Here is a 22,039-nt window from a genome sequence, read left to right as displayed (position 1 = left end):
CACTAAACTTATATACCAATGTTACTTTCGAAGATATGAGACTCAATATAATTCCCTTATAAAACATAGCTCTCATTTTTCTTTTACAAAAATACTCCTTGTTGCCCCTCCAAATATTATCACCCTTCAAAGCAAAAGCAAGCATGCAGACGCGGAGAAGGTCTTTGTGACATCAATAACTTCTGGTTCACAATCTACAAAGCCAAATATTTCCTAGAAATTGTATTTTTTTTCGAATGGCTGATACAAAGATTTATAGTTATCTCACTCCCAATTACCATAGATGAAAAATATTTTGGTCAAAATAGTAAACGGTTATTATATAAGAGTGAATTTTTCATTCAGAGCCCGCAGAACATATTCACAATTTTTCATTAAGGAGAATTTGGCAACAGCAATATTTGTTCCTTATCAGCTAGTTTATATTGCCTACAATTCCTTTCTTAAATTGAACGAATTTTGTACTTGTGAACCTTCAATAAAACAGAAACAAATTTTTACAAATCAACACTAGCTAACTAATTTCAATTCCAACGACCCATTCTTTGCAATTGGAAATTAACAAATCACAGTATAATATAATTTCCGAAACAATAATTTTTTGACACTAAAACTTGTAGGGGCTTTTTGGTAGAAGCACCCTCCAAAAATAGGCGTATGCCGCTTGTTGTGACGAGCACACGGTATTCTTTAGTAAAAGGCGAAAGAATAGTTCGCTCTGTGCTCATCACGCGGCTCCATGAAGCGTTTGGGTTCGCCCGGGTGCCCCTTTTATCATCCTCCCACCTCGTTTCACTTTCAACAGTCTGGCGATGTGGGACTTCACATAAGTGCAAAGAAAAGATAGCCAGTTAACCTGCCAATTGACTCTACTACACTTCTTCCTCCCAGAAACGTCAAAATCTTCTCACATTGTTCCGCAGAGATGTATCAAATCTGCTCAAACGATACATCATTAATTACTCGAATGGACCCTTGTGAGCTCACAAAGTCATGGCTTCTCATCGGGTAGAGAACTTTCTCCTGTGAAGACCTCCCCCGGGACATGGCTAAGGATTGTACTACTGCATCTTGCACGGTCTAGCTAACTTTTCTTTTAGCATTTGCTGAACTTGTCTTTTTTTCAGCAAGTAAAGGGGTTGTTTCATATTATTGTATCACTTAATGTATTAGACATTGGTTGTTTAAATTGACTTGTAAGTTGCAATGCCAGATAAACTAACACCGATCAATACCATTTCAGACTATTGTAGCCCTTCATGATTTATTTTTCACAGCATATGGCCCAGAACCTGATGGTAGGTTAATTTGGTAGGGTAAAGCTGAAAGAGAGAGTATGGTGAAGACTCTGGAAACCACATAAATGTAATGTCAGACGTGCCATTCTTCGGCATGTTGAGGCCACCGCTGTCCCAGTGTGCCTGCCAAGCTGCATCCTCTTTATATATACAGCGGAGGAATTTATGGTGATTGCTATTCTGTGAAATTTATTAGCTAATCAGAAAGTTAGTTGCAGGGCAAGTTCTTGCTGGGTCTCAACCATACCATCACTAAAGCCGAAGAAATAAAACAATTGCGATAAATCTCCCGAAACAAACGTTCTGCAAGCCAGCAATTCAAGTCCCTGGTTGCTGAATGCGTCTTTCTTTGGAAATTGCTTGAATTTTCCACTTAAGGGTAAACTTTTATTGATTCATGCGAGAGATTGACACAATTGAACAACAGGAATGACAATATAGTATATGGTATCAAGAAACGAAGATTCTGGGAAACAAATCCCACACAAACACTAAGCTGGACTTTCTTTGGTGCTCAACAACAATTCTGCCAGGCCCTTCAAGGAGAATTTTAGGACATCTCATCCTCGTTGAGATTTGAGAATTGCGGAGGTAAGATAAATTTAAGGAGGGACTAGGAAAATGGGAGCAGTGGGGTAAAGAAGCTCTCTTGAAAATCAAGAAATTGATCTATAATCTTCCATTCTGATGAAGCTCAGTGCCGCATCATTGATCCATCCATACTTCTCCATGAAAGGATTGCCTAGAGAATCTGGAGGGTACTCGTCAATGCAATCTTCCCAAACATTGCCATCCTTCATATCTTTCATTACCTCCCACACACAATTGTTACATTTAAATCCAGCACCAAAACTTATCATTATTATCCGGTCACCTTTCTTGAGTCTTTTCTTAGCTTCCATGTAACCTAGAACATACCATAAGCCGCCAGCAGAAGTGTTACCAAAGCGGTGAAGCGTCATCCGGGCCGGTTCAAGATCATAGTCAGTTAGCCCCAAACTCTTGCCAACCCCATCTATAACTGCCTTTCCACCAGGATGTATGCAGAAGTGTTCTGCACCTGTTTTCAAATTCGGAATTGCGGCCATGAGTCCTTGATCAAGGGACGCACTCTTGGATTTCCTCCTCTGCTGGAAGGATACAACGATGTACCTTATTATTTCCCATAATGGGAGCATTTTAGGACCCAGCACTCGCAGATTGATGATGAAACTCTGAGCTGCTGCTTTGACAAGTTTCTTCGTGAGACGAAAACCTCTGTACCCTAGACCATCTTCCACCTGGATGCAGCAATCATAGGCTTCATCATTTGATCCATAATGAGTGCGTACCATATATTTTAACTTCAAGATGGCTCGATGCTTTAAGGCCTTATTATTGGTGAAAAGCATTGAACAACCACCCGAGCGGAATAAGCAATTGGACAGCATCATGGATTTTTCCCTGCCACAGTACCAGTTTGCACCCAAAGCTTCTGTACTCACAACAATAGCAAATGCATTCTTGTAAGACTTGAACAGTTGCTGGACTAGATCAATTGCAACAAGGCTGGCACTGCACCCCATGCCAGAGAGATTAAAGGCCTTGACATCGCACCTCATCTTGTAACGGTTTATGACTCGAGCTGCTAGAGATGGCACGCAAGAAAGTAGAGATACGTTCACCACAAGAATGTCGATTTCTTGAGGAGAAATCCCTGACTTCGCAAAAAGACTGTCAAGTGTGTTGAAGAAAATTTGATCCATCTCGGTTAATGAATCGATTAATTCAGGACGCTCTTCTTTGCCCTGGATGACATTGTCGGGAGCATAAGTGTTCTCACCAATGCCTGAATTGACAATGGTTTGTAAGAGGAATCTGTATTCTTCTAAGCCAAGACTTTTGTTGCGCAAGATGATGGAGGCACATGATTCTGTGTCTAACCTTCTGTCCTCCGTGGCCTTGTAACATTCATAGCCTAGCATGTAACAGCATTGGTTTGTCCTCTGCAAGGCTATCTTGTAGAGGTAGTATGTAAGGTAAAGGAAACAAAGCAAATATAGTGCTGTTAAGAGCTCCATATTTCGAAAAAGAAAGTGGAGGATGGGCTATGGAGGGGGTATGCTGGATTTCTGCAACCTATTGGTGTAGACTATATATAAGGCAAAATTTCAACATACAAAAGCAATTAATGTACATACAAAAGCAGTTATGCGTCCCCAATTTGAGTTGTGACGCATTTCTTCTCAGCACACCATGCAAAAGCAGAATCAACTCCTTTGGTTAAATTGAAAAATATATTGCATTCCTTTATAATTTATAGTAAGAAAATAGGGATAATTTTAGAAACCTCCCCGGTAGTTTCTGACTATTTCACTGGCCTCCCTTCAGGTTTCAAAAAATTAAACTAGCCTCCCTTAAGGTTAATCATCTTGTAACATTTAGTCCCAATCAATAATTAAAAAAGTGATATTAGGAGAAAGAAAATAATATGATTGCATCATTACCCCTTATCTATTACATTATTTAATTAATTTAATACCAACCCACGCATTAAAGAAAACACTAAAATAACAAACTTTAAAACCATAAATATTATTGTCAACATATTAAGATTAGTTGTTGAGATTTTTATGGTATTAAAGTTCACTTTTTGTAATGTTTTTGGTTACGGATTTTTTTGATTATTTGTTGTTAATCATGTTTGACAATGAGTTTGTAACTGAAAAGCGCAATTTGGATCTTGCATTAAGTGAAATATACAAAATGATATACTATTTTCGATGCCATATATGATTTAATCCCTGATAATAAACAGTAAATTCTAGTGTTTTGTTTAATATTTGGGTGGGTATTAGTTTAATTAAACAATTTAGTAGATAAGGGCAATGGTGGAATCATATTATATTATCTTTCCTAATATCACTTTTTAATTGTTATTTGGATCTACATGCACTCTTGCATGTGAATTCCACTTTGCAAAAGCAATTAATCGTAACAAGCATACGAAACACTTGATTATATACCTAGTAACATGAATGAAAAGCAAACATTTTACGCTACAAGAAGCTATTAATACAAAGTTGCTTTGGGGCAACCGCACAAAAATAACATCAATCATGCATGCAAGACAATGGAAATAGCAAACATATATAGGTGCCATGATCAATTCTGTTTAAGGTTTATATTTAAAGTTAAAAATGTCGCTGTTGGCTTTATGAAGTTGATGCATAATCATTTTAGAAACTTCACTATCCTGGCTCCTTGTGAAATTTAAGGATCAATTAATGTTGTGTTGTGTGGTGATGAATTGATAACAACGTAATAACCATAAGAAAATGTTGCCGGAGAAAAAATGCAACTTTAGTCCAGATTTTCGTATGAATTAAATGTGTGATGAATTAGTGCCTAACTCCCTTGATTTGACTTGTTGATGATTTCTAACAAATGAATGGCTAATTGCTCAGCCTTGGGCGATTTTGTTCAAATCTTCATGGAATATCTTGTGCGGTTTTAGTTAATAGGGTTGGTAAGAGCAATTTATGCATTATACCTATATTTTCGACATTAATAATAGTGGTACGAGAACGGAGGGAAGCCGGCAAATTTCAACCTTGTCAGGCTGTCACCCACCTCCTGTCTCTTTAGCAAGGTAGGGTACATGCCCTTAATTAAAGCAGCTGCATTGATTTCTATCAGATTAGGAGTTTATTTGCAACTCAAGCATGTAAAAGGGGCTCTGTGCTTAATAGTAAAAAAGCAAGGATGGTATACAAATTAATCTAAACTCTTCTGATTTGAGTTCTTTGGTTTTTTGTGATTGTCGGGAGGATTCTCCTGTGCAGTGTGCTCTAGATGTGGATCTCTTCACTCATTAATAAGATCACTCATCTCTTATTTTAAAAGGAAAAAGTATTCTTTCATTTTAGGATTGGTTGTTGTTGGTGTGACATGTCATTTCCTTTCATTTCTTCGGGGTAGAGAAACCATTGGTCCACAAACACTGCAATTCGATAAGTGACTCCGTTAAGTTTAACGAATTCTGTTAATTTATAATTTAGTTCAAAATATGAGGTGTCGTTTTGTATGTTTTGAAATCACGGAAGTCTTTTCTGTATATTCGGTATACTACAAGGAGCTTTTTTGTTTTTAAACCTTATTATTATATTGCCACCCATGATTGAAGTGGATTACATCTGTTTATTAAATGGAGAACCCTAGACTTCTTTCAGACCACTAATACCACCAACAACACTATTGACGTTCATCAATATGAATATTTGATAGCCCAATGTGGGGCTTTCTGGTTAGGCGTTTTAAGTTTCTATAGTACATACCTAATTTGGTGAAGTTTCTTCTTTGATTTCATGACTCAGATTTGCTACATTTGTATAAACACGAAAATTCAGATATTGCATGTTGGATTTCAACTTGGTTTTAGTAACATGCACGCATATGTATAAATGCTCCATTTTGTTTCTGTCAACTATCATTTTTGAGTAACGGCCATGTTAGTTTTATCCGTAGTTTCCTGGACATTTCTGCATACAGCTTTTTTCCCCCTTATATAAGATACGAATGTGAAATATGGAGCAGACGAATGTGACATAAGAATGCGATAAAGATACGAATGTGACTTAAGGGCACAGTCACGTATGTCTATGCGCTTTCATCTTCTTCCAAAATCGGCCTCGGTTGGTAACAAGTTGAATCCGTCCCACATCGCTGGGATGTGGGTTCTTTAACCTGAACTTAAGGTCCACATGTTTGTCTTCCAGTTACCAATTGGTTGGATAGGTAAGCTTTGTGGGTCCCCCTTAGGTTACCTCTTAGGTCCTCTTAGCTTTAACCCTCAGTTATATTAAATTAGTTGGGTGTATGTGTCTTATATCGTTTTCGATAAAAAAAAAAAAAAAAGGTTGTAGTACTTATGATTAAAAATCACTCATAGGTGCTAAAAGTATTTTTAAAAATTACTTAGGAATGGAGCTTTTGATGTTAAAAATACTTTTAATAGAAGATCAAATTTGGCGTTTTTAAAGTAATTTTTGTAATTTAAAAACTTAAATATTAAATTTAATCATCTCATCCTATATTATGATCTAAATAAAGAGATAAATACATTTAAAACATTTCAAATAAAATATATCCAATGCAGTAAGTACTTATTAAATTATGTCTTTAAACAATATATTTAAAAGCACTTAAATACTTAATAAGTATTTTATTAAAAATTCTAATGGAGAAGTATTTTTCAATAAGTTATTGCAGCTCCAAAAGGGCCTTACCTACAAAAAAAAAAGAACTATATTTAACTACATAAAATGGTTGCGCAATAAGTGCGTCGCCTTTAGTTAATGGTACTACTAAACTGTGGTTTTTTTTTTTTATGGAAAATGTTAAATTGCGTTTGCTTAATAAGAAACTTTTTAGCAAGGCCAAAAAAGGCATAATCTTGGATATTTTTCTCCGGCCTAAATTTATGGAAAAATGCATAGTTAGTTCCTGTATATGGCATCATCTGGCAATCTTTTTGCCCCGTGGAGAAAATGCATAGTTAGTTCCTGTATATGGTATCATCTGGATAACCTTTTGCATAAATGCATTCAAAGACTTCACAGTTTGTGCCAGTCAAATAAATCGTTCGTAGCTACTTTAAGAACTGTTTCAATAATAATTGTCTATCCACTGGAATACGTAATCAATTTATTTCACTGCGCACCACTGATTCAACCAGGCCATCCAAGGGGAATCGCATAACTTTTTCAGGAATCCGATGGAAACTATTATAGATTTTGGAACGGGCTAGTGGCCTGGACAAGCAGTAAAATCGTGGTCTAAACTCTAAAAGAACGGTAGGAATAAATGTTTACATACTACTACTAGTACTGTAAATAACTTCAGCTGTACTTTCCTGTCCAGAAAAAGTAATCAGTTCTGCGTGCATATTGAACATTTAAAAATACCACCAAACACATGCAAACTCCTGTTTTCATATAGTAATGCAATTAGTGTAAATTCAAATAACAATTCAAGTGAAAAAATCTCAACATCTAGAGGCCTTGATTTCGAAAGAAATTTTCTCACGAATGTCATCCAGGCTAAGGAAGCTCATACTTTCATCATTGAGCCAAGCAAATTTCTCCATGAAATGGTTCGCTAGGGACTTCGGAGGGTAGTTGTCAATGCAATCTTCCCACACATTTGAGCCATCCATGTCCCTCATCACCTCCCATACGCAAGTGTTGCATTTTAGACCAGCACCAAAAGTAATCATGAGTATCCTGTCACCTTTCTTGAGCCTCTTCTTAGCTTCCATATAACCTAAGACGTACCAAATAGAACCAGCAGCCATGTTGCCAAATCTGTGTAGTGTCATCCGAGATGGTTCAATATCATATTCGTCAAGCCCTAAACTCTTGCCAAATCCCTCAACTACAGCTTTTGCACCCGGATGTATGCAGAAATGTTCGACACCAGTCTTCATATTTGGAGCTGCAGCTAAGGATGAACTTTTCGTTTTAGTAATCTTTCTATAGGATGCCATGATGACGAACAGAATTATTTCCCTTAATGGAAGTAATTTCGGCACGAGAACTCTCAGATTAGATTGAGCAGCAGCTTTGACTAGCTCCTTTGTCAAAGCAAGACGAAATCCTCGGTATCCTTGATTATCTTCCATGTCAATTCCACAATTGTATGCTTCATCGTTTGCTCCAAAATGAGTTCGGATAGTGTATTTCAATTTCAAGATGGCTCGATCCTGGAAAACCCTTTTGTTCGTGAAGAGCATGGAACAACCACCCGAGCGCATCATGCAGTTGGGGAGCATCATGCATTTTTCTTTTCCACAATACCATTTTGCACCTAAGGCATCCGTGCTGACAACTATAGCAAAAGAATTTCTATGAGTCTTGAACAAGTGCTTGACTAGATCAATTGCAATAAGACTTGCACTGCACCCCATCCCTGAGAGATTGAAGGCCTTAATATCAGGCCTCATTTTGTAATGGTTTATGATTCGAGATGTTAGAGATGGCACGGATGAAAGAAGGGATACGTTCACCACAACTATGTCGATTTCTTGTGGAGAAATCCCTGAATTAGCAAAGAGTTTGTCGAGTGTGTCGAAGAAGATTTCATCTATTTCGGATAACGAATCGATTAATTCAGGATGGACTGCTTTGCCCAGGATGATATTTTTCGGGGCATAAGTATTTTCACCAATACCTGAATTGACCATGGTTTGTAAGAGGAACCTGTAGTCGTCTAGGCCAAGGTTTTTGTTCCGCAAAATGATGGAAGCACATAAATCTGTTGTTAACTTCCTGTCCTCCGCGGGCTTGTAACACTGATAAGCTATCATGTAAAATCGTTGATTTGTGATCCGAAGGAATAACTTGTAGAGGTGGTGCATGAGGTAGAGGAAGCAAAGGATGCAGATTGCAGTAAAGAGCTCCATTCGTGAAACAAGAAAAGAACTGTGAAGGGTTCCAGGGAAATATTCAAGTATGTATTGGTGTAGGAAGATATACAGATGGATCATGTTTATAGGCAAATGTTTTTAGTTTAAATAATGGTTGGGACAGACTTCAATCAATTTCGGGTTGCGTGGTATGCATTATCATGCCTCACAAATCAATTTATTGCCAGAAAATTGGGAATTGAGATGCTTATAACCCACGTAAACCAGTGTCAAACTACGCCTCTGTTTATGGCTGAAAAGGTACTGTCAGTAACTGTTTCCCAATTTCTTCTACGGAGAACATTAATTATTTGTAATCGTGCATCATACACACAGCAGAAATTCCAGTGAAACTCCCGTGGAGGATGCCTAAACCTTGGTGAACCCCCTTCCCTCTAGTCTATTTGTGTTGCAAAAAGGGAATGCTGGACTTGGAGGGAGTCTAATCAAGAACAACATGAATCAAATTCTTGTTCTGACTTCTGATCCAGAGATAGACTCTCAACTACTAAATCTGTGTATCCAACTTTCCATTGCAAAGCTGTAGCTAAAGCCTAACCTAGAGCACCAAGGCAAACTCTAAACGACTCTCAAGTGCTTGATCCAAAATTTGCACAATATCCTCCCAATCATGATGGTATGGAGCAGCCTTACTTGGACAGCGTCATGTCTGCGTAGTCTAATCGGTGAACACATTCTGGCAAGAGAACCATATCTTAAGTTATTGTGTAACATTTCTTTCTTGTCGGCATTCCCATACTGCCCAGCTATATATTTTCCGCATTGAATTCCATACTTCTGTCACCTATCCTTTCTCTCGACAGTCGACATACTGCACTGCATGTGCAATAAGTTTTGGACTAGCTCGCAGCCCAATATTGTTGGCAGCTGATCAATAATAGCTACTGCACAACCATAACGTTTTGAAAAAGGAATTCTCAAACCCATTCCGTGGGTGAAAGCTCAAGTGCCTCATGTTTTCAGTGTTTTAGTTTACTTCTGCAGCTCCTCTCCTATCTAAGACTTTATTCAGGCTTAGGTCATCTCTGACGTCTGAATTCATAAAACCAAGAATTGCAATCCATGATGCTAACACTCGTTCAAAACACGAACCATGCATGATGAAAAGAGATTTAGGCAAGGAAGTATGCCGAAAAACTGCTTGAATCCATGTTTTTCATGCATAAGCATTACCAGGAATCCCGTACGAGGATAATACCCAAGCAACAAATGAAACAATGAAAGCTGGAGACTCGATTGCAACTGAGTCACCACCTTAATTGGTTACTTTGGATTGTTAACACGAGACAAAGGCAACAGATGGTCTCAAAACCCCAGGAGGAAAAAAGAAGAAGAAGAAGATAGTAATAGAGTCATCCAACCTGTTATACCCTTATGAGAGAAGGACGGTAGCACAGTTTGGTCCCATGCATGATTAAAATGACATCACAATCCCACAAATGTCCGCACTTCATATGTCACGAATTAGTACAACATTTCCAAATTCAATGATCTTTCCGTACACATATAAGACAATACGGGCAATGTATGGTTGATTCCTATTTCAGGGCTAAACTGATGAAGTACATTTTGTCAATTAGCTATTCTGCAAGAAAATGTCTTGTTAAGGTAACCTCGTATTTTTTTGGGGGTACATGGGAAGAGCCACAGCTCCTAAGTACACAAAACAAGCCGGGGTGTGGTCACCCCAGAACATCCTCGTTGAGCAGCTTTCTGATCGCTTCCGGAGGTTCTTCCAAATTCTTCCATCCCATTTCTGCATCAACGCTGCATTTGGCAAGGAAGTCTGCACATTTGTTCCCTTCTCTCCAGATGTGTTTTAGCTAGCATGTCCATTCTTTCTTACACCTTTCTCGTATCTGCAAAACCAGATTCTAGTAAGGTGGTTCCTGTGTAGCCTCTGGGATTAAATTTAATCCCACCTTCAAATCTGTCTACAAAATGATCTTTCTGTGTCCCTTACTCCATGCTGGCTTCAGCCCACTCAGAATCCCCCACAGTTCAGCACAACATTGGATGCAACCCCTAGGTTCATCATAAATTTTTCCCTTGGGTCAGCAGTCTTCCATGCCTGATTACCCACAGCAAAAATTCCCACTTCATATGCTGTTTTTGTAGAAAAAATCCCCTTTGGTTCCAGCGGCCAGTAGAGTATATCCTGATTATCTTCATCATCTACCACACACAATGCTCCCAAGTTTTCTATCACTTCCTGCGGCAGATATTTTTTCTGTTGCTCCCAGTCCCCATTCCCTTGTATTTCTCCAGTAGTGTTTCACTTTCTGCATTTGCTCCTGTTCAGGTAGCTCACAAATTGCTTCTTTCAGTAGAGTGGTTTCTCCAATCCACCTATCCGTCCAGAAGTTAATAGACTCACCATTCCCCAATCCCCACTTTGCTTCTTTTTGTATTAATTCATATCCTGCTCTGATGTTCCTCCATGTATGTGAGGAGTTCGCCTTGAATGGGCAATCTCCCTCCCCTTGGCCATTACAGTATTTTTTTTTTTTGAGTACTTTAACCCACTGTGAACTTCTCCCTATTAGAAATCTCCAACTCTGCTTCGCGAGGATGGCTTGATTAGCTTTTCTGGTAAGGTTCGAAATGCATGCAAACGTGCCCTTTAATATCCCTAATGTGTACAAGTATCTTTATATATGTTGCTTGAAGATTTACCTTTAGTCTGGAGGCAACATATCTTCTTGAAGTCAAACTTCGAGTTTGGTGATATTTTGCATGCATGCAAAAGTCGCAAGTAAGTATTCCTGTTTGTATTGAAGGGCTTCGGTATAGCATGAAATGGTACAGAAACAGGGTATACACAAAGCAAAACGACAAGTAACCTTAACACAATCGAATATAAATCTCACGAATGAACAGAAAAATTATTACTTACCATGACGTCCAAGTCAATGAAATCAACTCGAAATTAATTAACAATAATAAATATAACCCAGAAAAGCAGAAAATATAGATCCCAACAGATTTGTTGCTTTAAAGTATCAATATACTTCAGGAGACGAGAAAGGATTAATTGAGTTTGATTATATTTTCCTTGTTTCATCACTTTTGGTTTCCTCTATATTTCTAGTAGCATTTCATTTAAAATGTGCTCAAATTTGTTCCAAATTACTCCCTCCAAAAAAGTTTCAGTTCGTTTCATTCATGTGTACCTTTTTTTTTTTAATATCCCACCCCTTTCCATACTCTTCTCACCCTTAACTGTTATGTACAGAATTTGAACACTTTCATTCATGTGTGCCTTTTTTTTTTAAATATTCCATCCCTTTCCATACTCTTTTTACCCCTAATTGTCATGTACAGGATTTGAACCCTAATCTTGCAACGGGAGGATTCTAGCAGTGCGTTTGAGAGGAGAGATTTGGCCAGAAAAGAAAAGAAAACGGTAGAGAGAATTAATTTTCCACTATTTGTGAGATTCTTGATGTCAGAAAGAAGGAAAATGGGCTACAAATTTTTTTCAAAATGCCAATTTGAGGCTATAGTAGAGACAAGCTTTTTGCCCAATTTGGCCTGATTTGAACGGAAAGTAGAAAAGTGGCTACAAATTTTTTTCAAAATGCCAATTGTGTTCTTAAATGGTTATTGAACAAATTTTTAATGACATATATATATCCAAAATCTTTTCACTTCTTTCTTTATATTCCCAAACAACATCAAAATCTCTTCTTTTCTTTTCTCATCCTTTCTTTTCTTTTCTTTTCTATCCTAAACTCTCAAACTAGCTGTAGGAGTCATTTCCTAACAATTGGACCAACCCCAATGATTAAAAGTTAAGGAAATATAGTTTATAAAGGAAAATTAAAGAAGAGTAACAAAGTATATGGTGATTACAAAAAAACTAAACTTGTAATTAATCCATATAGATGTTACTAATTTGAACTAGAATAAATTCATCTCTTTTTTTTCGTTTTTTCTTTTTCATTCTGAGATAACTAAAACAGCTATTTTCACAAAAGAACAAGTCTTATTTCTTTGTGGATGATCATTGAAACGAACGGCCTAGTATTCTATAAACCATGAATAATCTTGATTGCTTCTTTTTTTTTTTTTTTGGGAGAATTTACGCTTTTCATTTAAATTAGATCAGCAATAGCATTGTTGACAACATCCTTGGGAAAGTTTACAAAACAAACTCTACATTCCCTCAAGAGATAACCACAGTTTAGACAACAAATGAGCAGGTACATTGTTTGATCTTTTTCACATGCGAGACTTTAACAAAGCCAAATTCTCTGTTAGGATGGACCTGATACAATGGATCATATAAGAGATCAAGGGCAGGTCATGATCTCCACCAATACAATGAATGCTCCTAATTGCTGAAGTGCCAGTCTTCCCTGACTCTGATTGTGTCTCGATCATGGAATGGGCCGCCGATTATAGGCTTATAGCACGGTTGAAACATTAAGACCATGAAGTTTCCGCGCCCAATTGGATTGGACAATGTAGCATATCGAAAGAGTTTTGGACCATTTGAGTTAAATGGATTTGCCAGTTGTCACCAGCTATTGTTAGACTATAACCAATTGACCATTAAAAAAAATTATTTTAAGCAAAATGAAAACTTTTATTAATCATCAATTCATCGTTGTATTGTAGCACATACAAAGGAATAAAAAATTATTCCAAGTACTTCAGAGCCAAAACACTATGCTAATTACGGGTGGACAAAAATAGCCATTAATTCGAAAACTTGCGATATCCAATCCAAAAAAAATAGAGTACCTCATTCGCATTATTTGACCGAAATAGTGTACCCGATTCGCATTATTTGAGGGGTTCGGCGAAAAGTCGGGTATCTGTTTATATCCGAGACGTGTTAGGATAATAGGATTAAAAATTAATGGGTACCTGACCCATCCCATATATATATATATATATATATATATATATATATATATATATATATACACTACAAAATAAAATTTTTAGTAATTTGTGGGTACTACAAAATAACTAACTAAAATTCATTTGTAGTTGTCACGATCTTATTTTTTTATGAAAGAGTTTAATTAATATAGAATATATATTAAGAAGGGAGTAATACTTATTTTAAATTTTTATTGATTTTGAATTTTTTTAAATTTTTTCTTTTCTTTTTTTTTTTCTTTGCATGTTTGTTTCTCAATAGGATACTTTTTTTCAGAAAAAAAATCCATGTTAAATCTTAGATGATTATGTAAAATACTATAAATTAAAATAATAAATTTTAAATTAAATGATAAGAGAAGTTGGGCTGGATGTTTGTTGACCCAACCTTCTGACGGAGACAGAGGTCAAAAAATAACTAACACATAACATGTGGTCAAGTCAATCAAGTGATGCACGGGATGATACTCAACTCGTGGCCACCATAGCTAGTACACCGGAACCACTCATCTTTAAGCAGGGCAGCTAAAGGAGGGATCATGGAAGTTGATCATAGTCACTTGTCAGCCATCCCCCTGCGCACATGTAGATACTTTTGTTTTTTAAAAACTAATTTTTCAAAAGCTATAAAATATTTTTAAAAATACTCTAAAAGATACTCTTAAAAATAATTTAATTTTTTTAATATTTTAAAAATATTTTAAAAACTTTACTACTCTTAAATATTTTAAAATATTTTCTAAAAATATTTCAAAATATATTCTAAAAACTCTGCTACAATAAAATTTTTTAAAAATATCTCAAAAAATAGCTAATCCAAACGGTCAAACCATTTTTTTCCCCATTCGATGAATACTCTAAAATCTTACAAAGGTAAAAGACGATATTCTTACCTAGCTAAAATTCTTAAGTATTGTCTCAGGGACAGTAAAATATTATTATTTAGAGAAAAAAAAAAAAAACAAGTGGAGTGTACAAATTTCGTTGGATTGGTGTGACAATTGATGAGATGTAATCAGGGTTGGACTTAGCAGTAGAAATTGAGCCCGATTATTAGTCATAGGAAGGAAAACAACCTCCGAGAGTATCTCCAGAGTTAGGAGTACGCAAACTCATACAAAAAACCATAAAACCTCTGGAAAAGCAGTTTTTTTTTTTTCACTTTTCCTCCGGAAAATAACGGCCCCGTTTGTTCTTTTTCGTCAAACTTAACGACTTGTAGCTCACCTGCAACGACGTTACGGTTCTGCATCTACCATGACAACGTTGCCGTATGCTGACGCAGATTCCAGCCTGAGAGCATTGGCCGGTCGAGCGGAAGGTTTCGGCAGGTTCTCAGTTGGTGGCCTCCACGGTCCGGTCTATTACGTCACCAGTTTGGCAGGTTGACTTTGTCTTCTCTTATAGGAACGAACGATGAATTCTTGGTAATGCAGAAAATAGCTGATGTTAATGGATCTTAATATCAAACCTCAATGTTTTAGTGTTTATATGATTAGTATGTTTGACCCCTTCTCGGTTAAATGTGGTTTTGCTGTAAATATTTTTTGTTCTGGGCAGAGCAAAAGGAGAAATTGATTGAAACAATTGAACTATATGAACACGGCTATATTTGTCTGTGTACCGGTTGAGACTTCAAATGGAAAATCAATGGAAGTTTGAGAGCCATCTAGCTAGAATTTGGTTGCAAAAAATTTCTAATTGATGCCTAAGATTAAGGTAATTTTGTCTTGTACTGCATTTTTTAAACAAATTGGCTCTGTTTGAATTGCATTTGTGACAGAGGTTTCAGAAAGCATTTATCGATGGATAATATCATACTCGCAAAAGAAGGTAGTTGGGGAGCATGTTGGGAACGAGTATGAGCATAATTTTGTTAGGCATATACTACTGGAATCGATAGGTGTCTCATTTATACTCAAGATTTCAGTTGTTACAACTGACAGTAGTGGAGGATGTTAGAAAGCTAAGGTTATCTATTGACCTTTTGTAGTATGTTGTGGTATTCTGACAGTGTATCATGGTGCCATTTGGAAGGTTTTTAGGCTCTAAATTTTGTATGGTATCTTTTTGTAGATGATGGTCCAGGATCACTTCGTGATGGATGTCGTAGAAAAGAACCACTTTGGATTGTTTTTGCAGTTTCAGGCACCATTCATCTCTCGTCATACTTGAACGTGTCATCTTACAAAACCGTTGATGGCCGTGGCCAAAGGATAAAACTGACCGGCAAGGGCTTGAGGCTGAAGGAATGTGAGCACATTATTATATGCAACCTGGAGTTTGAGGGCGGTAGAGGGCATGATGTTGATGGCATTCAGATAAAGCCGAATTCCAGGCACATATGGATAGATCGATGTAGTCTTCGTGATTATGATGACGGACTCATAGATATAACCAGACAAAGTACAGACATCACTATTTCCAGGTCAATAGTTACTGCATTTTATATGCCAATTCAAGTTGTATGCTTTCTAGAGATATTCAATTTTGATAATGAACTTTAATTCTGTAGATGCAACTTCACACAACATGACAAGACAATGCTTATTGGAGCAGATCCATCTCATGTTGGTGATAGATGTATTAGGGTGACTATTCACCACTGCTTTTTCGATGGGACTCGTCAAAGGCACCCTCGTGTTAGATTTGGAAAAGTTCATCTGTACAACAATTACACCAGGAACTGGGGCATATATGCTGTTTGCGCCAGTGTAGAATCACAAGTAATCTCTAAATTGTTCTTTTTTTCCCAGATACTTGAATTGATTGTGAGGGAAGTCATTTTATGTAGAACTACACTTGAAACTGGGGCCTACATGCTGTTTGTGCCAGTTTAGAACCACAAGTGATCTCTAAATTGCCTTTTTTTTTTTTCTTTTGGTCATGATATTTGGATTGATTGTTAGGGAACTTATGAAGGTTTTTTTGATTACTTAAAGACTAGAACTGAAGTATGTAATATTTCTAGACTAATTTAAGTCTTGGAAATTCATTCTTCATCTTAAATGAAATTGTTACCAGGTATATTCTCAATGCAACATTTATGAAGCTGGGCAGAAGAAAAAAGCTTTCGAGTACTACACAGAGAAGGTACTTCATGAACTTATATCTTATGATGGGCTTAAACGAAGAAAGATTGATACAACACTTTGTTTTGCACTAAGCTCATACATTTTTGTCAAGTTTATTAGCATCTTATTAATCCTCCAGCTGGAAGGAGAAATTAAGTTATTTACCTTGACCTACTGGTAAATCAAGTCAACAAAAAATAATGCGACATTTTCTGTAAATGTGCTTATCTCATGTTTCTGCTTGAAAATGAAATGACCATGTCTTAGTTGCTAACTCAAAATTTTCGTTGTTTACAATCTTTGCTTGTCAGCTATGACAAGAATGTATTCAATGGAATAGATTCTGGGCAACAGGGACAAAACAAGTATAAATGAGATCCTAGGTGAGATCAGAATATTATGGTGACTGGTGAGTTTGGGGCAAAACTAAAGGATAGAGATTCCGTGTTTGGTGAAGGTAATGCCTAGAAGATGTTTTAAGAAAAATCACTTAACTGAGTTTTGGCATTTCAATCTAGATTCATTAATTCGAAAGGCTAAGGTGAACAATCAATTATCTCAAGGGTGATGAATGACGTAGACCAAAATTCGCTGTGGTACAAGCTACAAAGTCATCAATAGGGATATGAGCACTGTTATAAACATGAAACATGGCATTGGGCAACAAGAACAAGGAGGGAATCCTTTAGCTGAAGTCAGTAACTCTCAAAAAGGGGAAAATTTTTAATAGGGGTATGAGGGTGTTGGGACTTTGGTGTGCCCACATATCATGTAAGAGCTTAATTAAGATGACAGAAAGAAGGATGCATCTGTGACCTGCCAGGTCAAAAGCTTTGGTATGAAGTTGAACAGGGAATGTGCCAGATTATTGCTGTTGGTGACCACCTATGTTTAATCATTGTCTTCTTATGTGTGATTAATTACATGTTCAAACATATCAACATTTGAATTTTGTAATGATCATTTAGGCAGCGGATAAGCAGGAGGCGAAGTCTGGTCTGATAAGATCTGAAGGGGATTTGTTTCTGAGTGGAGCTCAAGCATTCTTAGTTGCAGGATGTAGTGAAGAAAGCATGTTTCATCCCAGTGAATTTTACCCCACATGGACGCTGGAACCTGCCTCAGACTCTCTTAAAGCTGTTCTTCAGATTTGCACAGGCTGGCAATCTATTACCCTTCCAGCCGAAGAAAGCAGCAGCCGTGCAGCAACTGCATGATGACTTGCTTTCATTTTATATAAGTATGTAAATTTCCAGAAATTGTTGGAACTTGAGAACTTCATTTGAAATACTCTGCACATGTTGTTATTGTACATTAGGTGATATTGACGAGTACGAATTCAGTCTGGCTGTGCTCCTTTTTTAAGCAGTAGGGCACCGGAATAAATTTTCTTTTATTCATCTTGTTGACATACTATAACTATACCTCTGGATGATTGCAAAAGATGCTTTCATTAGTGTGTAAACAATTCAGTCTTACTTAGAAAAGCTAACTTCTTCAACATGAAGCGCAATAACATAGGACAAAAAAAAATACAGCTTTAATCTCTGTCAACAAGGATTATGGGAGCCATCTTGATGCTCGAGAAGTTGACAATGATGATGATGAACTCTCTAGTACCGCAGTTCCTTGGAGTATACCTGACAGATAATTTCCTAAATTATCTGGGGAGAACCTCACCAATTTCAAGGTCCTGTCCCCCTTAAGTACATCAATATGTGTGCTGTAGAATTCCCTATATACGGGCACCAGTTTGCTTTTTATTGATAGTTTGATATCATCTCGAAACTTCCCATCTGGAACCACCCAAGACATTTGTTTCCGGCATGCCTCATCAAAGGCTGCTTTGAATTGCCTGAAATACGTCTTTACAGTATCAGGCGACATATCTTCTTGTGATTTTTCCGGTAGGCATGAAAACACTTTATTCCAAGCCATCAGTTCGTAATTTGCTGCATATAATTTCACCTTTCTGTCAAGCTTCACCGTCCAGTCATCGCCTAGAAGGCACTTGAGGGATGTGGTAGAGACTTTTTTGCCAACAAACTGGAGATTGTTAGCCAAGAAGAGATAGGACAGTGCAATGTCATTATATAAATTAGCTTTACTATCAAGTTTACAAAGGAGGACAAGGATGATCCACGCAAGTCGAACAGAGACAGCTGAAGTTGGCATCTCATTGACCGTTGGACTCTCGAAGTAGGACTCTGGAAGTGGCAACTGTGTTGGGGATGCAGAACCAGCAATGATATCAGAGAGAACTCCGCTATAGTTGGCAAGTGAAGAGACGTAATTCAGCACTGAAATGGTCAATGGATGTATTGCTCCACCAGGAACAGGGACTTTAGATGAATTCTTTTGAATTGATGACTCAAAATCAGTGAGAAGTGTCCTGACTGAGTCACTGAGCTTATGGAGAGAGGAGCAAGCTTGAGATTTGACAGAGGAGATTGATTCAAATGAGAAGATTGATTCAGTCTCCGGCCACAGGTCCGAGATTGCTTCATACAAGTCCATTAGCAGGAAAACTTTTTCCGGCCATCTTTTACTTTTTGCAACAAGCTCTGGAAATCTGAACAGATTGGTTGCTCCCTCTTTAGCTATATCAGCGAAACATGATTCTCTGATTGCTTCAGAGGAAGAGAAGACATGATCGCACAGAAATCTCTCTCCATGTAAAAGGGTTTTCACTGCAATTTTGATTCCATTCAACCAAGTTTTTATCTGATGCTCCAGAGCAGTGGGATTCATTTTGTTGATCTGGGATGAACTGTATCGTTCAATCCCAAGACGGTAGAGTCCTTCATCAACAATTGACCTTCTGATGATTTTATATATTGTCAGACACTCTTTCCCATAACCTGTGCTGATCATGCAATCGGCAATCAGCCTGAGGTCAGACATGGCTAGCACTGAAAGCCGTTCGACTTCAGAAATCTTATCGCCAACTCTCTGAATCTCATGGTCGGAGCTGTAGTCATTTTCATCATCTGAAGTAGCGGACAGTGACCGTGATATTGTTGAGGATCGGCTAGAAACCGATTCTGGATCCAAATACTCCCTATTAGCTGACAAAATTTGGTAGAACTCTTTCTCGAGGCGCTGCATAGACATTTGCATCAGGTTTTGTGCTCGTACGAGTTTGCCAGCACTAGCTCGTTCGGAAACGAGGAAATGCATGGCTCTGCGCAAGTCCTTGATACAGTTGACAAAGTCCTTGGCTTCTTTTCTGTTCTCTTGGAAGAGCGAGGTGAATTTAGCGAAGGTGGAGCCTTTGACGTCCCATTTTGTGATCATGGCCTCAGCCTTTTCAATGTTTTCATCCATCATTGGCTCAGAGATTGTGTTTGAAGAGAAATGATTGGAAAATGAAGAGATGGTTGAGGTAGAATTGGACGGGGAGAAGATTCTTGCCATTGCTCTTCGTGGAGTGGCAGGCAGTGCTGCTGTCTCCCTTCTGGGAATTTCAATAATCGCCATTTCGATCAGTTCTTCAAATGATGAAAAGGCCAAAAAAGGAGAAGGGATGAGGAGGAAGAAAGGAGCTGGCAAATCCTGCAGACTTCTTTCTTGGGTTTATGGTTTAGGTGCTAAGGGACTTCGCAGTATTTAAAGGCAATGATAGTTAACGAGAGCTGTAGTTGGCAGTTGGTATTCGAGGAGGGTTGCAAATGAATACTTGACTAGTTGAGGTAGCAGTGGACTTCTCCGGGGAGATTGACTCGACTTGCTTGCTTGATACATAGATTACTATATACTATATACTTGTAAAGATGTGAAGACAATTATAAGGCAGATAAAAATCAATGGGACACCGCGAAGGATTTGTTGAAAACTGCAAGATTCCGAATGCGAATATGGGTTTTAGATTGGAAGTGTTTGTTTGTCAACTATTGATGAAGCCGAAACTTGGAAGGGAGGGAACTATTAATTAGCAGATTTTTGCGACCAGGTTTCCATTTCCAGACACGAAGCTTATACAAGCGACGACTCTCTTTTTTTCTTCTTGATGATTAGCACAAAATAAATTATGTGCACATGTCGTAATATAATTCCAGATCCTTACTAAAGTGTGAGGAAAATCAAATTGTGCCTTGTTATCAAACTTGTGTTAATTATGGCCGCAATGGGTAGCGACATCTTTTTTGCCGGTGATCAAACTTCGTTGACGAAAGCCCAAATAATTTTGAAACTTCCCAGACTTTGCTGCAGGTCTTCTCTATTTTCTTGTTTCCAACTTTTTGAGGGAATTAAAAGACCAGAAAAAAAAGAAATCTTCAGATGCAACGCCAGTCATTCTAGATGACAACGTATTTGGTCACTTCTATTTATAGATTACTTTACATATATATCTAAGATACTAAAGTCGTAAAAGATCATTACATTCAACGGTCAATTTTATTTAAGAAAGTTTACTGGTGGGTGCAATCATGGCATTAGTTTCAAGGTGTGGAGATCAGTAAAAGATATTATTATGAAACTATTATATCTACATGAGTTAAGACGTACTTTCATTTTCTTTTCTTTTTTTTTTACAACCACTCTCATCTTACCATCTACCCAAAACTGGTACTATTTGTGCCCCAAGTCCAACATGTCATGAACAAGCAGAATGGCATACAGCACAATGTAGAAAACAAAAAGGAATATGTTGTTTTCATACTTCGGTCGTTGATATCAGACTTGGTCCTTGGTCCTCCTCTTGGCCTCCTGCTACCCTCATGCATGCTTCCTTATTCACAAATACGAAATGAAAAGTTTCAGGAAATTCATTGGTCCGGTCCGTCATTGTGGTGGTGGAAATCCAAGAAAACTTGTTAGGGGTAATTAGAAATAGAAGTTTTAATTGAAAAAAAAATTATGCTATTCACTTATAAGATATAATACACTTACAAGTTTTCTCGTATCCCTTTTGGACATATTAGTGGGATTTGGAGGAAAATAGGAGAGGCATCTAAATGACCAATGCCTGTGGAGACCATTCACTCATCAAGTGGTAATTAGTCTTGTCCCTCCTGGGCAGCTCGTTTAGTCTTGTTCCTCCTGGGCAGCTCGTTTGGTCACGACAGCCCCTTAGAAGTCGTTGTCCAGTTCCCCACCAGGAATCGAGTCCCAGCTGTTAACGTGTTCGGGGGGAAGGGGCCTCTCCTCCCGAGCCGGAGTGGGATTAGTCGGGCCCTGTAAGGATTGATCCGGACACCACTCCGTCAGCAAAAAAAAAAAAAAATGTAGTAATTAGTCTTGTTTTCTGGTTACTTGTACATGTCATGGTAAGCTAATGCTGTATAAGCAAACGGTCTTTTTGGAAG

The 22,039-nt window shown here is 37.6% G+C and overlaps 4 protein-coding genes and 1 non-coding gene across 5 annotated transcripts; 1 reads left to right on the top strand and 4 right to left on the bottom strand.

Annotated features, from left to right (window-relative positions):
- Positions 1 to 619: 619 nt before the first annotated feature.
- On the bottom strand, positions 620 to 737 carry LOC140037419 (U5 spliceosomal RNA). The gene has a single exon (XR_011841324.1). It is a non-coding gene; the product is annotated as a U5 spliceosomal RNA (small nuclear RNA).
- A 926-nt stretch (positions 738 to 1,663) lies between these two features.
- On the bottom strand, positions 1,664 to 3,419 carry LOC113725542 (3-ketoacyl-CoA synthase 19-like). Its single transcript, XM_027248761.2, has one exon. It carries the CDS (start codon positions 3,356 to 3,358, stop codon positions 1,955 to 1,957), a length of 1,404 nt encoding a protein of 467 aa, XP_027104562.2. The 5' UTR covers positions 3,359 to 3,419; the 3' UTR covers positions 1,664 to 1,954.
- A 3,857-nt stretch (positions 3,420 to 7,276) lies between these two features.
- LOC140037176 (3-ketoacyl-CoA synthase 19-like) lies at positions 7,277 to 8,739 on the bottom strand. The gene has a single exon (XM_072081366.1). It carries the CDS (start codon positions 8,737 to 8,739, stop codon positions 7,324 to 7,326), a length of 1,416 nt encoding a protein of 471 aa, XP_071937467.1. The 3' UTR covers positions 7,277 to 7,323.
- A 6,003-nt stretch (positions 8,740 to 14,742) lies between these two features.
- LOC140036597 (probable pectate lyase 4) lies at positions 14,743 to 18,130 on the top strand. Its single transcript, XM_072078552.1, has 5 exons — positions 14,743 to 15,040; positions 15,733 to 16,084; positions 16,172 to 16,382; positions 16,681 to 16,749; positions 17,699 to 18,130. The coding sequence occupies exons 1-5, from the start codon at positions 14,914 to 14,916 to the stop codon at positions 17,945 to 17,947; spliced, it is 1,008 nt and encodes a 335-aa protein (XP_071934653.1). The 5' UTR covers positions 14,743 to 14,913; the 3' UTR covers positions 17,948 to 18,130.
- A 32-nt stretch (positions 18,131 to 18,162) lies between these two features.
- Positions 18,163 to 20,314, bottom strand: LOC113725538 (exocyst complex component EXO70H1). Its single transcript, XM_027248757.2, has one exon. It carries the CDS (start codon positions 20,208 to 20,210, stop codon positions 18,291 to 18,293), a length of 1,920 nt encoding a protein of 639 aa, XP_027104558.2. The 5' UTR covers positions 20,211 to 20,314; the 3' UTR covers positions 18,163 to 18,290.
- Positions 20,315 to 22,039: the final 1,725 nt, after the last annotated feature.

Source organism: Coffea arabica, chromosome 2e (assembly GCF_036785885.1).
Source record: "Coffea arabica cultivar ET-39 chromosome 2e, Coffea Arabica ET-39 HiFi, whole genome shotgun sequence".
NCBI classification, from domain to species: Eukaryota; Viridiplantae; Streptophyta; class Magnoliopsida; order Gentianales; family Rubiaceae; genus Coffea; species Coffea arabica.
Note: the sequence above shows the minus strand (reverse complement) of the source record. Positions and strands in the feature narration are given on the sequence as shown.

Bases quoted from the DNA above. Each gene is read 5' to 3' on its own strand.
- LOC113725542 (XM_027248761.2), bottom strand. From the start codon at position 3,358: ATGGAGCTCTTAACAGCACTATATTTGCTTTGTTTCCTTTACCTTACA.
- LOC140037176 (XM_072081366.1), bottom strand. From the start codon at position 8,739: ATGGAGCTCTTTACTGCAATCTGCATCCTTTGCTTCCTCTACCTCATG.
- LOC140036597 (XM_072078552.1), top strand. From the start codon at position 14,914: ATGACAACGTTGCCGTATGCTGACGCAGATTCCAGCCTGAGAGCATTG. The intron at 16,383-16,680 runs GTAATCTCTAAA...AATTGTTACCAG, and splicing joins GCGCCAGTGTAGAATCACAA to GTATATTCTCAATGCAACAT. The intron at 16,750-17,698 runs GTACTTCATGAA...ATGATCATTTAG, and splicing joins TCGAGTACTACACAGAGAAG to GCAGCGGATAAGCAGGAGGC.
- LOC113725538 (XM_027248757.2), bottom strand. From the start codon at position 20,210: ATGGCGATTATTGAAATTCCCAGAAGGGAGACAGCAGCACTGCCTGCC.